The sequence below is a fragment of the Pundamilia nyererei genome, unplaced genomic scaffold, assembly GCF_000239375.1.
Source record: "Pundamilia nyererei isolate P.nyererei 1_Seehausen unplaced genomic scaffold, PunNye1.0 scaffold00399, whole genome shotgun sequence".
Taxonomy (NCBI): domain Eukaryota; kingdom Metazoa; phylum Chordata; class Actinopteri; order Cichliformes; family Cichlidae; genus Pundamilia; species Pundamilia nyererei.
Genome location: NW_005187800.1, coordinates 142,266 through 157,393, shown reverse-complemented (window position 1 = coordinate 157,393; position 15,128 = coordinate 142,266). Strand labels below are relative to the sequence as shown.

Here is a 15,128-nt window from a genome sequence, read left to right as displayed (position 1 = left end):
TGATGTCATTAGACCACACCCCTTCTCATTACAGAGATGCACATCACCTAATATGCTTTATTGGTAGTAGGCTTTCGAGCCTATACACCTTGGAGTAAGACAACATGCATGAAGAGGATGATGTGGACAAAATACTCATTTGCCTAATAATTCTGCACTCCCTGTATAACTAAGGGAGGGTTTAGGGTAATCTAATAACTACAAGCTTTTTCAAAAAGTAAAGTTTTAAGCCTAATCATCAAAGTAGAAAGAGTTTCTGTCACCCGAAGCCAAACTAGGAGCTGGTTCCAGAGAAGAGGGGCCTAAAAACTGAAGGCTTTGCCTTCCATTCTATCTTTAAATAACCTAAAAACCACTTATAAGGCAGCAGGCCAAGAGTGGAGTGCTCTACGATTGATTTGACGCTATACAGGGCTCTAGAATGCGACCAATTTGGTCGGAAATACAACCTAATTTCTCAATGGTTCGACAAAAAAAAATCCTACATTGTTGGAGCATTACGGCTACTGTAGTCAGGAGCGTCGCAGATTAATACGTACTGTGCTTCAACATAATATTACTATATTCTGTGTATTGTGCACCCCAAAAATGGCACCTGTTAAGAGACATGCTTACAAAGCGGATTTCAAACTCTTATCAGTCACTAAGTAGAACATGAGAATAAAGCAGCTGCGAGAGAATTCAACATTCATGAATCAATGGTATAGAAGTGGAGGAAGCAAGAAGAATGAGTTGACTAAAGTTCATAATCCGGTGTGTCTTATGGTCCAAAAAATACGGTAATTTATCTTCCTTGTAGAAATGTGCTCCAAATAAAGAACGTTGTGTTGACAAGACTGTTAGTTAATCATTTACAAATCAATATTGTCAGTATGGACAGCAATTTTTAAAAAAAATGAACATCTAAAGTTGCGTTGTTAAGTGATGTGGTTGAAAAATTTAGGTGCACCTAATTTTTGCGCTGGTGCACCTAAGACAGAAAGATAAAATTGCACAGCAGCAGTGTGTGTATATGCTTTCTAATGATACTCCCTAAGGGAAGCATGCATAATGTAAACTATATTGGTCCTGGCATGGAACCCTGAGTAACTCCAGAAATAAACTTAATGCTTGAAGAGGACTATATATTTAAATGAAAAATTCTGAGCCTGTTACATGTGACTGACACCACCGCAGCCTTTAATTTCTATGGTATGCTCTAATTTCTGTAACAAAATATTGTGGTCAACAGTATCGAATTCTGCACTGAGCAGTGGGACAAGCACAGAGACGTGCCACTGCCAGAGGCCATGAGAAGATCATTTATAACCCCTACTAATGCTTTTTTGTACTGTGATGAATTCTGAAACCTTAGTGAAACTCTTCAAATAAACAATTTCTCTAAAGATGATCAGTTAGCCGTTTTACAACTACTTAAAGATTTTTTTGAGATTAAAAGGAAGGTTGGAAATTGGCCCCTAGCTGGATAAAGTGATGGCCTTTTAAGTAATGGTTGAGTTACTCCCAGCTTAAAGGCCTTTGGTACGTAGCCCATTAATAGATATAGGTTGATCATATTTAAAATTAAGATATATGTCGCAATGGCATGACATCTTTGAGTTGTAGGAAGCAATTACTGAAGATCAGCTGGAGAAAGACAGATAGAAATCAGATAGAATCAGATAGGAACTCTGAGTGTGGACCAGGCGGACAATAGATAGACAACAACTAATTAAAACTCTGATGTATGGTTAAGGTGGAGTAGTGGAGATTGCTGTCACTCCCTCACCCCAGCCTGTGCTATCAGTTAGTATTAGTCAGGCATGTTAATTCATTCATGGACTTAGAAGAGAGATATCTGATGTTAATCCACAACAGTTTTTTTTTCATTGCAGTTTTGAATAGTATATTGTTACTTTTTTGTGATTTTCTTTTAATGTTTAAATCATTTATTTTTTTGCTGATGTTTGGTTTGTTTTTGGTGGCCTGTGAGCAGATAGTGTCTATGGGGATGGAGTTGATAACATGGTTTGTTAAATGTGGTAACAAGAGGAGAGAAGCTGCAGAGAGGTGTGTGTAACTCTGCAACTCTGCTTCCGGGTCCCAACTCTGTACAGTCTTTTTTTTTTTTGTTATGTGATATTTGTTATTTTTTGTTTTTTTGTTTTGTTGTTGTTGGTTTTTTTGGGGGGAGGGCAGGCTGCTACATCCAAATTGAAATGGATGTAATCGTTCCTAAGACCAGTTTTTCCAGAGAAACTTTTCCAGTCATCAATAAAGCTCAAATTGGTTTTAGACAGTCAGCAATTTTGGGAGAACATGCCAAATATCTCACACATGGTCCAGTTTGGGTGGGGACCAGAAAAAACTGCAGAGTAGGGCTGGGCCATACCGTTCACGGTAATACTGGGCAACAATGTCATAATGTCGGGCAACAATAAGAAAATGAAATATCGTGATAGAATATGGGTAAAACCCGCATGCGCAGTGCCTTTGTTTTCATACGCAAATGGCAGAAAAAGCGTGCCGGCAACAGAGAATGAGAAGGGCGAAAGCGGATCGGTGAATGAAACGGATGAAACAGAATTGGTTCTATGTTGCAACTTCAGTGGTGTCGCACTGGTTTAGCTTTCGTCCGTCAGATACACAACAAAGCACTATTTTTGGTAGCGCATGCTAGCGGGCCGTCGTTATTACCATGTTTTTTGGAAAATATGGCACACTTAAAATCAATCCTTTGAGTTTTCTGAAAATCGACAGTGCCCCTTATAATCCCATGTGCCTTATGTATGAATTCTGGTTGTGTTTACTGAACTCGAAACGATTATTTGTGGTACACGGTGCTGGAAAATGTTTTAATACGACTTTGCTAAGCTACGAACGGAGTGATACGCACTGTGCTTCAACATAATATTACCGTATTGTGTGTGTATAACCTCTTTTTAATTTTTTATATGGTTATGCTGAGGATATGTCGGCCAATTTCCACTGGAAATGCCTTTTGGGTAAACTGTCAGCAAGGATTTTGCATTTGCACTGTTAAATTTTTATATAACTTTAATGCACATAAAAAACAGCTGCTTTTTTAATTGATTTTTTTTTTTTTTTGCACGCATAAAGTTGTGGAGTTGTAAAGTATTTTGCCTAGTGTCAGTTATATCGTCACTTATATCGTTAATTATATTGTTATCGCAAATTTTCAAATGTATATCGTGATAAATATTTTTGGTAATATCGCCCTGCTCTAGAGTCCGGCATTGTTGTAGCAAAGTTGCACACTGATTCAATGTTAATTTTACTTGCCTGCAATTGACATTCTTGCCAACATGAATTATATATTTTTGCAGAATTTACATTTGTCGTTAGCCAGCATTTTCAGGGTTCCTTCAGTGCCGTGGAAGATAATTCCCTCGCTCGTGTTGGTGCTGAAAGACATTGTATTAATTTTTCAATGCTGCTCTGAGAAACACATTATATGACAGAAATAGTGATCTTGATGATGATGATATTCAGTGCCACTAATGAGCATTATCACGGTCTGATGATCTTTCTTTGCAGTGAACAGTATTGATTGTGAAACAGTGCCCATAAATGAGAAGACCCTGGAGGATCTAGGCCCAAGTGGGCCTAAACCCATCCTGCCTTACAGTTCAATGTTCATCTTTGGACAGACCAATCCGTGAGTTCTGAGCTCTGCTTCCTCCCTCCATATGGTTATAAGGTGCTACCACACTGAGCCATCACAACATCCTGTGAATGTTAGCCAGTGTAGCTCTTGGGTGGTATTTTATTTCATATCTGTAAAAAAGAACATATTGCATGTCTTACTAAAAGCCAATCTCATGGTACAGATGAGTGCTGACAGGCACCAGTTGTATATAGCATTTTAACACTGCTGGAGTGTGGGAAGGGACAAGAACAGTGAAGCAACAGCAAGTACTTACTTCTTTTTTCTTGGCCTCTTTTTCCTCAGGGTGAGGCGGTTGTGTCACTATATTGTGACTCTGCGTTATTTTGAGATGTCCATCCTGGTTGTCATTGCGATGAGCAGTATTGCTCTGGCAGCAGAGGACCCTGTCTGGACTAATGCACCCCGCAACAATGTGAGACACAGAGTACACAGTAATAAAACTACATACAATACCCACTGTACTCATACAGAACTGAGAGAAGTATATTTTCTTATCTTTTCTTCTGCCTGAGTCAGGTTTTTTATATACATTTATATATATTTTTTGTCTGTGTGTGGCGCCTAAAAATGGGGCCATACATCTATGATAGATTATTATATACTGGATTATTACGCAAGTAGAACTATTTCAGAATAGTATCTACAGTTTCTTTTCTACTTTGTTGTCTTTGTCAGTATTAATCGAGTCTTTTTACAGGTGCTCAAATATCTGGACTATGCCTTTACTGGTGTTTTCACTTTTGAAATGGTGATCAAGGTAAACACTAATACCATTTGAAATTCACTATTGTTCACTGTATTTAGTATGTGTTTTCATTATATTTTATCAGAAGCAAACTGGTGAGTCATTTCAGTTTTTACTTGCAGAAACCAAATAAGTAATACTATAATACGATACTGAGGCAGGAATGTACCTCACTGTGACCAGTGCAGTTCACTCAGTATATCTGCTGTGTTATGGTTCTTATATGTATAATCCACAGTATTTAAATCTGACAGTGTTCTGTCAGTGAGAAATTTAACACCATATTTAATCGCATTTCAATATTCATTTAAATCTGCAGTTCATGACTTTTGTCTTACTCTTCTGCCTGTCTCTAACATTTTTTTGTTATTTTTTTATTTTTTGTCATACACTATTACCATTGTAATAGTGGATACTCATTATCAGCAAAAGTATAAACAGAAGAAAGTCCTTATAACAGTTGATTTTAATAGGTAATTTTAAGTTAAACAAAATAAGCAAAAGAACATAAATTACCTGTTCTTGGTTTAGATGGTAGACCTGGGGCTATTGCTTCATCCTGGATCCTACTTCAGAGACCTGTGGAACATCCTGGACTTCATAGTGGTCAGTGGGGCACTGGTGGCATTTGCTTTTTCGTAAGTTCCACAGCTTCTGTCTTTCTGTGATAAAATGAGACATTTACAGATATTGTTAATCCTGAATCTGGTGTGTTATGTGCAATATACATCAAATACCACACTACACTGAGAGATGACATATAATTTAAATGATAGTGCGTACCTTTGGTTAGCCAAATATACAGTCATAGCTACAGTCAAGTTTTGATAGTGGCAAAAACTGTGTTTTATATACTGTACTGGTTCAGTTTTCATTTAATTATTTTTACATGTTTCTAAGTGAAGAACAATCATTTACATTTCATGTTTTGCTTGTTTACCTGTTTTTTTTAAAGATTCTCTTAGGTATGGATCCAAAATGTTAGTTTGATGCTCTCTCAGCCACTTAGTTATCACTAAGTACAGATTTACATAATTTCAGCAAATTGTTTCTTATTCACTGGAAGTGGCTGGACAATCGAAAAGCTCACAAACTGATCAACTCTGAGCACTGATAAGGCAGGATTGAGTCACCTTTATTCAGGTTTTGGTCCAGAAGCTGATATTGAGCATGCCACAGCAAACTGGAGAAATTATAAAGAAGAGGTGTCATAACTATAAGTACTGTCTCTTTGCATGAATTTGATTGTTTGTTTGTTTTTTGCCAAGGAACTCTTTGAAGCTTATGAAATGATTGCGATTATTTTTCACTATATCATTGAAACAAATGGCAAAATGTATGAAACACAAAATTTGTTCCTGTGCCAAAACGTTTGCCTTGACCACAAACACTATACACATACACTAACCTTACAAAAGCAGATGACCTCTTTATGTATGTGTGAGAGGTGTGTATGAGTGTGTGTGTGTGTGTGTGTGTGTGTTATGATATTGTACAATGTGCTAATTTACATAATCCTCTCCCTGTTTCTGTCCTGTTATCGTTTTGAAGGAGCTTCATGGGGTAATGCCTCCTCTAACTCTCTCATCTTGCCTGTTTGTGTCATTATCAGTGTGTATGTATGTGAGAAAGAAAACATACATGGCTTACACTGCAAAAACAAGTAATTTCCTCACATACTCGGTCTTACTTCTTGACATCTAGGTCACAAAGTATAAAGAAATTAAAGTTAAAATTAAAGTCAAATAATCTAAATTTGTCTTTTTTAATACACCAACAACAATCTACCCTGTTTACTATATGGAAATGTATTTGGCCACAATTCTATGAGGGAAACCGGACAAACACAATTTTCAAACTGTATAGAAATTTAAGCCAATACATTTTTCAGCATCCTTTTGTGAGTAAGATTAAATTAACTGCTAACAAAAATATTTTTCTGTTAAAATTGCCCACTTGTTTTGAATCATGCCAGAAGCTAGGGCAAATCCATTTTACACAGAACACAGTTATATTAAAAAGATTGTAAAATAGTGATTGTTGAAGGAAACAATCAGCAATGTCAGAATGACAAATTACCACCCTTATCTGTTTTGTTTTATTTTCTTTTGTTTGTTTGTTTTTGTTTAAGCAGTAAGCAGTATATGTAGTGAAATTGCTTGTGAGAATGTATCTTTTTGGCAGTGTGTAATGTTTTGTTTGGGACACACGCATCTGGTCCACCAGCTATTCATGCGTCATGCAGATTGAGAACCTGGTTCCAGCAGTGTATCGTGTTGCTTGGCATCAGGTCCTTGCTCTATAGCCATTTGTGCTATTTGGGGACATGGCACGATAGTGCTCATATCTCGTATCTTCCCTGAGCCTTTGAGAGGTGTTTTTATCAGCACTGTGTTTTGCCACAGCTTTGGTTAGACTGGAATGATCACATTAATTTCATATTAATTGTTCAGCAGAGACTTGTTAACATTACAAGAAAACTGGTGCCAGTGGGCACGAGTAGTCGTCAGAGAATATTGAGCTCGTAGCATGCGGATTAGAGTGTGCATGCTAGTACCATGTGACTGTATGCGTGCTTGTAAATAGAGGTGTTAAATGACAATCCTGTGACTGTAGTGTCACATGATTTCCATCTACACCGAAATGATAGGCAGTACTTTGCAAAGGTCTTGAGCCTGCCTTATTTCTTCATATTTTAAACGTAGATAAAAATTGGTGCAATGTCTTATATTAAATCATGTGGACATATACATTGAAATACAGTATATAAGTACACAGTGGGATGCAAAGGTTTGGGCAACCTTGTTAATAGTCATTATTTCCCTGTATAAATCGTTGGTTGTTACAATAAAAAATGTCAGTTAAATATATCATATAGGAGACACACAGTGATATTTGAGGAGTGAGATAAAGTTTATTAGATTTACAGAAAGTGTGCGATAATTGTTTAAACAAAATCAGGCAGGTGCATAAATTTGGGCACTGTTGTCATTTTATTGATTCCAAAACTTTTAGAACTATTTATTGGAACTCAAATTGGCTTGGTAAGCTCAGTGACCCCTGACCTACATACACAGGTGAATCCAATAATGAGAAAGAGTATTTAAGGGGGTCAATTGTAAGTTTCCCTCCTCTTTTAATGTTCTCTGAAGAGTACACGCACACACACGCACACATCCTCCAACCACACACACCCATATTTTGCTCCATTGCGGTTTCTTTCACACCTCAAACATTTAGTAAACAATTAAGCAAATACAAGTAATCTGCGATAAATTGCAGGTAGTAAGAAAATAAACTACTAACTCTTTTACGCTACATCCGCACCTACACGAGTATTTTTGAAAACACAGCTGTTTCGTCCACACGTAAACGACGTTGGGAATCACCGAAAACGGAGATTGAAGATGAATTGCAGAATGGCAGATAGAGACAAAATACTGTTAATCTTACTGTCTGCAGGTTTTACACGCTTACATACACACGCAGTTACTGTCCCTCCATTTACAAAGGCAGAGGCGTCACGGTGTGATTATTTTACGTGTAGTTGTTTTTTTTTCTCCTGTGTAATAATATTCAACATTGCTATCAATGCATTTTTCAAAAAATGCCTCTCTGTGCAAAATAGGTTTAAAAACATAAACAGCTGTGGGATACTGTTTGTCCGTGATTTGAACCGAGGGAACAAATCGTGGCAGGATCTGCCTGATATTATTTGTATCCCACTGTAACTTTACTGTATAAAGTATAGTATCATGGGGTAATGCCTCTCCAAAATGTCAGGAGTAGTTAGTCAATACAAGAAGTGTTTGTGAACTAAAAATCAAGAATGTGAGATACTGTTTGTCCGTGATTTAAACAGCCCAGCGCTGCTCCCGACGAAGGGAAAACCAATTCTGCAGGGGAGACCTACCTCGGCACTTGTGCAGGTGAAACCAAAGGGAAGATATGCTTCACCATATTTTCTAGTCTTTGGCTTAGAATGAAGTTGGTTTGGAAACATATTCAGCTATGCTTCATCTCCTGCTTTGCGTTTCTGTAGGCGCCCCGTGCTCGCAGTGTCCAAGCGTTTTGTTTTTTTCCCCCCCTTGTCATCCCGCGCCCTCCCCCTGCTATGGCTCTGCGCGCCCCCTAGGGGGCGGGCGCCACACTTTGGGAAGGTCTGGTTTAGGGGAAGGATACAGAAAGCTTTCTCAGAGCTTTAAGCTGTCTGTTTCCACAGTTAGGAACATATTGAGAAAATGGAAGACCAAAGGCTCAGTTCAAGTTAAGGCTCGAAGTGGCAGACCAAGAAAAATCTCAGATAGACAGAAGCGACAAATGGTGAGAACAGTCAGAGTTAACCCACAGATCAGCACCAAAGACCTACAACATCATCTTGCAGGAGATGGGGTCACTGTGCATTGTTCAACCATTCGGCGCACTTTACACAAGGAGTTGCTGTATGCGAGAGTGGTGCAGAGGAAGCCTTTTCTCCACCCACAGCACAAACAGAGCCGCTTGAGGTATGCTAAACCAGCTTCATTCTGGCATAAGGTGCTGTGGACTGATGAAACTAAAATTTAGTTATTTGGGCATAACAAGGGGCGTTATGCATGGAGGAAAAAGAACACAGCATTCCAAAATAAAAACCACCTGCTACCTACAGTAAAATATGGTGGTGTGGCCAGTGCAGGGACTGGGAATCTTGTCAAAGTTGAGGGACACATGGATTCCACTCAGTATCAGCAGATTCTGGAGATCAATGTCCAGAAATCGGTGACAAAGCTGAAGCTGTGCCGGGGCTGGATCTTTCAATAAGACAACAACCTGAAACACTGCTCAAAATCCACTAAGGCATTCATGCAGAGGAACAAGTACAACGTTCTGGAATGGCCATCTCAGTCCCAAGACCTGAATATTTTTGAAAATCTGTGGTGTGAGTTAAAGAGAGCTGTCCATGCTCAGAAGCCATCAAACCTGAATGAACTAGAGATGTTTTGTAAAGAGGAATGGTCCAAAACACCTTCAACCACAATCCAGACTCTCATTGGAACCTACAGGAAGCTTTTAAAGGCTGTAATTTCTGCAAAAGGCAGATCTACTAAATATTGATTTTATTTTATTTATTTTTTTTGTGGTGCCCAAATTTATGCACCTGCCTGATTTTGTTTAAACAATTATTGCACACTTTCTGTAAATCCAATAAACTTTATTTTACTTCTCAAATAACACTGTGTGTGTCTCCTATATGATATATTTAACTGACATTTTTTATTGTAACAACCAAAGATTTATACCGGCAAGTAATGACTATTAACAAACTTTTGCATCCCACTTATCAGTATACTTATAAATATATAAATACGGTGTATAAGGCAAAAATTATGTTTGTACAAAAAGCCAATATTTTTGTATTGGCTTTTTGTACAAAAAAGCCAATACAAAAATTAAGTGCCTCTTGACAATAAACATCTTTATTTATTGTCAAGAGGCACTTAACCATCTTAGGCAAGCTTTCTTTTAATTTCTCTGTAGTTTTCAGGAATAGTTCTACAGGCTTCCTAAAGGACATTAAAAAAAAAACCCTCCTCTTTGGATTTTGACTGCCTTTTGTTCCATTCTCTGTTCAGATGATCCCATGTTGCTTAAATAATGTTCAGATCAAGGCTAAGCTGTAGCTGATAATCCATTTAGTGTTTTTCTGTCAGGTATACTTTTACTGCGCTGGCAGTGTGGTTTGGATCATTATCATAATGAAAACTCTGGCTGAAATGCAGACTCAACTCACAACAGAGCCTCCAACATGTTTTACAGTTGGCTATAGACATGTGAATTCATCATTCCATAGGACATTCAGTCTAGTTCTTGTGTAATTTAGCATTTCCTTCCTTAGGAGTATTTGGTGAACTGTAAATGGATGAACTGAATGGCCAGCTCTCTCAGGTCCTGTGTCCAGGTTGTTGCCAATGCTCTTTGGGAATCACCCTGTTGGTGAAAATATATAATAATATTTAGATAATATAATATTTATTTTTGCCTAACTGTGTCATTGTTGGTGTTTTTTTTCTTAAAATTGGAGAAAATGCAGCTAACTTTCCAAGAAAACAAAAAACTTAAAAAAAAGACCTTCAGAAAATCTGGAAAACTATTGCTGAAGACCATTTTAAAAACATTACAAGAAAATCTGGATCCATGGAAGCAAAACATAAAGAAGTGAGGTGTGGTTCAAGACTTTTGCACAACAGTGTACATTATGTTCCTTGACAGACATCTGTCTAAATCATCATCATTGTGGATGATTTGTTCCAGACCTGTGCTCAGAAAGTAATACTAGTTAAATTAATGTTTAATGTTTTCAGTGACTAATGAGCATCACTGGCTTCAGTAGAAAATAAATTAAACTTTATGAAACTAGCTGTGGAAACAGCTACTTATTCTATTCTTTTCTGGGGGGGGGGGTTGTTGTTTTTTAAATATGAAGTAAAAATAATAGAAACAGTGAAATAGACGGGATAGGAGGACAGATAAGAAAAAACTTACACAAACTTGAGAGGAGAAGAGACCTCTCCCAGAATAGGTAATAGACAACCAAGATGGAGAGGACATATAAACTTTACCTTCTATCACAGTGAATTTAATTACTTTCGATAGCTCATAAACTGAAAGATAATTGAAAATCTGTTTTTTAATTAATTTTTACTATTTTTTACTTTTATAACTGGCTCATGTACTGCGTAGATGTGGATGCTACTACTAAGTTTATACTATATTAGATATATTTACTGGATTTGTGGAGAAAGAGAACTGAGATAATACCAGCTGATATCAACAAAAAATGCTAAATGTAGGTTTTTTAGATGAATATCAGCCAGTCCAAATTCAAAAGCTCTTTATTATGTAATGTGAAAGGATTCAGTAATTATAAAGTAAGCTCAGCATACAAATAAAATCACGTATAACCTAATCCGACTAGTTTCTCACACATGAGACTTACCTATACCTAGTTACCTATAGCTCTACACTGCAATACAAGAGCAATATTGTTTCCAATTTTGCAGATCACTACGACAGCTTTAAAAGAAAAATTGTATCACGTTTGTTTACAAGCCTTTTGAATGATTTAAAGAAAAACACACTGCATAATTTTATGCTTGAAATACTTTAAAGTCAAATTGAGTCTATTTTATCAACATAAAGGAGCTAATGTGTGTTAATTTAATTAGTTTAATTAGATAATTACCAACAAGTAAAAAGCTCTCCATTTGATCAAATGCTGTTAATGCAGAAAGCCACCGTTTTAAGACAAGCAGGATGAATTTTAATTCCAGTTTTCTTATTTTATGGTCATTTTATGTGATTCTAAATTGTCTTTATGAATTGAGTTCCTTTTGTTTCTGCAGCAGGTTTAGTCAAATCAAAACAAGTAATTTGCGGATGGTTTTTGCTCAGTCTTTGCCGTATTGTCGCTATCTTATACCAAGCCTTGTTTGACTGTCAGCTGTCATTCTCTCATCATGCATGAATCTTGAACTGCCTACCATTCATTTGATCAAGTGCTTGTCGCATGGACAACAAACCTGAATCCAAGGCCAAATCTTTGAATCTGTGACTTGACCTTCTTGAACTACTCAGACTGCATCATTAAACATGATGAAGCAAACTGCAATACTGGTTTGTAATGTTGGATTCAGATGCAAGTGATAACCCAGTTTTTAGGACTCATGTAACATTTCTTTAATTAGTTTTATTCTAAATGCCGTTATTATTATATAGACAATTTCCTAAAAGGCCATTGTTTTTCTTATTTGATCTCTTCATTTGATATTTTGGTTGAGACTCAGTAGTTGTTGTGTGTATATTACAGACAAGGACATAGCAGCTGCCTGTTTTAATACGACAGTTACTATTTGTGTATTACTTCAGTGAAAGGCTACCTCTAGAAATAGCACTTAGAACGCAATCATACCTACGATTTCACTCTTGTTTTCACTATGTGCTGTCAATGAAATAGTTTATCAACTGCTACCAAACAAAAAAATCTATTGTTACATTTTTTTTTCTTTCTTTCTTTCTGAAACTATGCTGTTGTCAGTTGATGCAAACATATGCCTTATTTTGTTTATGTATGTGAAGCATCCATAAATGTTTTGTACCCTGTTTTACCACTGTTCTCCCCCAAGTAGATTGCAACAAGGTGTGACCAGGTGGGGAACCCCCCATGCAACCCCAATCCACTTGCATCCTACTCCACCTCATTTTACCTTATACCTCATCCTAATACACCCTTTTAACCACCATTCTTTTTATGCTTAGATCAGCTTCATGTATAAATTATTAAACTCATGCTTCAGTGAAACAAATGTCTTTTTAAACATAACAGTAATGTGTCTGAGTGCCATCAACTAAAACCTGCCTGTATTTACCAAAACCCTTAACTACATTTCAATTAGCTGTACAGACATTTTTCATTGTTGTATTTTCTTGTATTTCAATCCCATAACATCAATTAAGTCCCAAATAACCCAACTAAGGTGCCTATAGATTGGAAATAATTTGTTTATCGCACATTGCTTTGAAGCTGATGGCTTGTTGTTTGCATACATTCCAGGGTCCAGGTGCTTAGTTATCCTGTGGAAGATATTACTACCTGGTCATATGTCAAACATTTATTTTTCACTCTTACTGGTTGACTCACCTGGAAGTTGAGAAACATTTATCTTGGGTCCCACACACTTCGCATTGCCAGCAGTTATTTCATCCATAGTCACTTGAAGTTGTAGATTTTTCTTTACTTTCCTGGTTGCCACGTCACTGTGAATCACTTCCAGTGTGTATGCAGTTGTAGGGATAACGTAATTTTATTTAAAAAAAAATCATGAATATAGAAAACATAGTTTAAGGCTCACGTGTTGATTTTTTTCCCCCATTTCAACCTGGGAACAAAATAGAAAACCTGTGAATGGTTTAGTTGTAAATGAATTGATAATGTTCTCACATTTGAATTTCATTTGGATAAAACTGTCAGTAGCGGATTCAAAGAAGCTAATTCAAAATGGACAGTATGAAAATTTCAATTAAATTTTATTTACATAGCATGAAATCACAACTACAATTGCCTAAAGGCACTTTATATTGTAAGGCAAAGACCCTACAATGATAAAAAGAACATAGGGAAAATCCCAACAATCATATGACCCGGTATGAGCAAGTGCTTTGGCAACAGTAGAAAGGAAAACCTCCCTTTTAACATGAAGAAACCTCCGGCAAGGCCAGGCTTAGGGAGGGACAGCCATCTGCCATGACCAATTGGGGGTGAGGGGAGGAAAACAGGACAAAGACACGCTGTGGTACAGAGCCAGAGATTAATAATAACTAATAATTAAATTGAGAACAGAGAATTGTATAAACACATAGTATAAGTGAAAAGGGTGACATTCAATGCATCATGGGAAAACACAAATAAGCCCACAGTCTGACAGCGAAGTTCTGTAATGAGGTGATATGGCACTAGAAGGTCACTTATAAGACCTGATTATTTAAGACTTTGTATGTGAAGAGCAGGATTTTAAATTCAGTTGCTGGATTTAACAGGGAGCCAATGAAGAAGCCAGTATGGGAGAAATACTCTTTCTCTTTCTAGTCCCTGTCAGTACTAGTCCCTGTCAGCCCAAAGCTGATAAACGCATAGACTGTTTTTTCAGCATCAGATGAGTATTTTGCTAAATGACCGTGACATATCTCCATGAAATGAAAGAATGCTACACATGTGTTTTGCCTTAGTGTCACCTCAAGTTGAATGCTTGCATAGATGCAGTTATCCCTTAGTTGATTCTTTGCCAGCTCCACTGCTAATACAGTAACTGCTAACATTAGCACGAGCTAACTCCTACATGCTCATATATATGTATATGGGAAAGCAGGTGGTAGAGAGCAGAAATAAGCACAGAGTGGGGATAAGTGACAAAACATGACTGATGATATTCAGTGAGTTACGCAAGTGTAGTAATTGTAGGGGGTACTGGGAATTCTGTAACAGCAACTGTATGCAGGCTACAGCAGCTCAAATGCCCAGTTTGAGATTTGACAATGAGATTTGACAATGAGATATGTAGAAGAAAATCAGTTAATTAATGAGCTGGGTAGTAGCAGTTTTAAACAGTGTGATCAGCTGATGTGCTGTGGTTAATTGACTGCTTTAATGTGCTTCACATTGGTCAGCTGACTTGGGTTAATGCATGCCTGGCAGACATTAACACAATGTTGTGTACACTGTTGGCTCTTTTAATAAGTCTATTTATTTTATTTTAGTTTATCGTAAGCCCGTGCATGCAGACCAGTACCTTTGACTCCCACCACACTCTGGAACACAAACATAGAGGAAATGTTTTCTGATGGTGTTGCAGAATCTTGATTACTCAAAGCCAGAAAGGAAAGAAAAGGAACACGCATATGTAAAGAAAGCTCTTAAAAAATGCGGTTATCCCAACTGGGCTATCATCAGATCAATAACGATGCACAGTAACAATGGTCAGACATCAACATTGTCATCCTTTATGTCGCAGGTTTATCAGAGAAACTCAGGGAGAATCTTCTCCAAGCACGACATCCCAGTGCATGTCAAACCCAGCCACTACAAAAACTGGTTCATCCCAAGGACACAACTCCCAAACACAAACTAAACAACATAGTGCATGCTGTGCAGTGCAGCAGTGGCGGAGCGGGGGGGGGGTT

General features: G+C 37.3%; 1 protein-coding gene across 1 annotated transcript in view; it reads left to right on the top strand.

The window, feature by feature from the left end:
- The window catches only part of cacna1ba (calcium channel, voltage-dependent, N type, alpha 1B subunit, a), a 305,842-nt gene that overhangs the window by 159,912 nt on the left and 130,802 nt on the right, over positions 1 to 15,128 (top strand). Inside the window, exons 24-27 of the mRNA XM_013915926.1 lie at positions 3,538 to 3,658; positions 3,953 to 4,082; positions 4,368 to 4,427; positions 4,947 to 5,053. Of these exons, the coding sequence (XP_013771380.1) occupies positions 3,538 to 3,658; positions 3,953 to 4,082; positions 4,368 to 4,427; positions 4,947 to 5,053 (418 nt within the window). The remainder of the gene's footprint in view (positions 1 to 3,537; positions 3,659 to 3,952; positions 4,083 to 4,367; positions 4,428 to 4,946; positions 5,054 to 15,128) is intronic.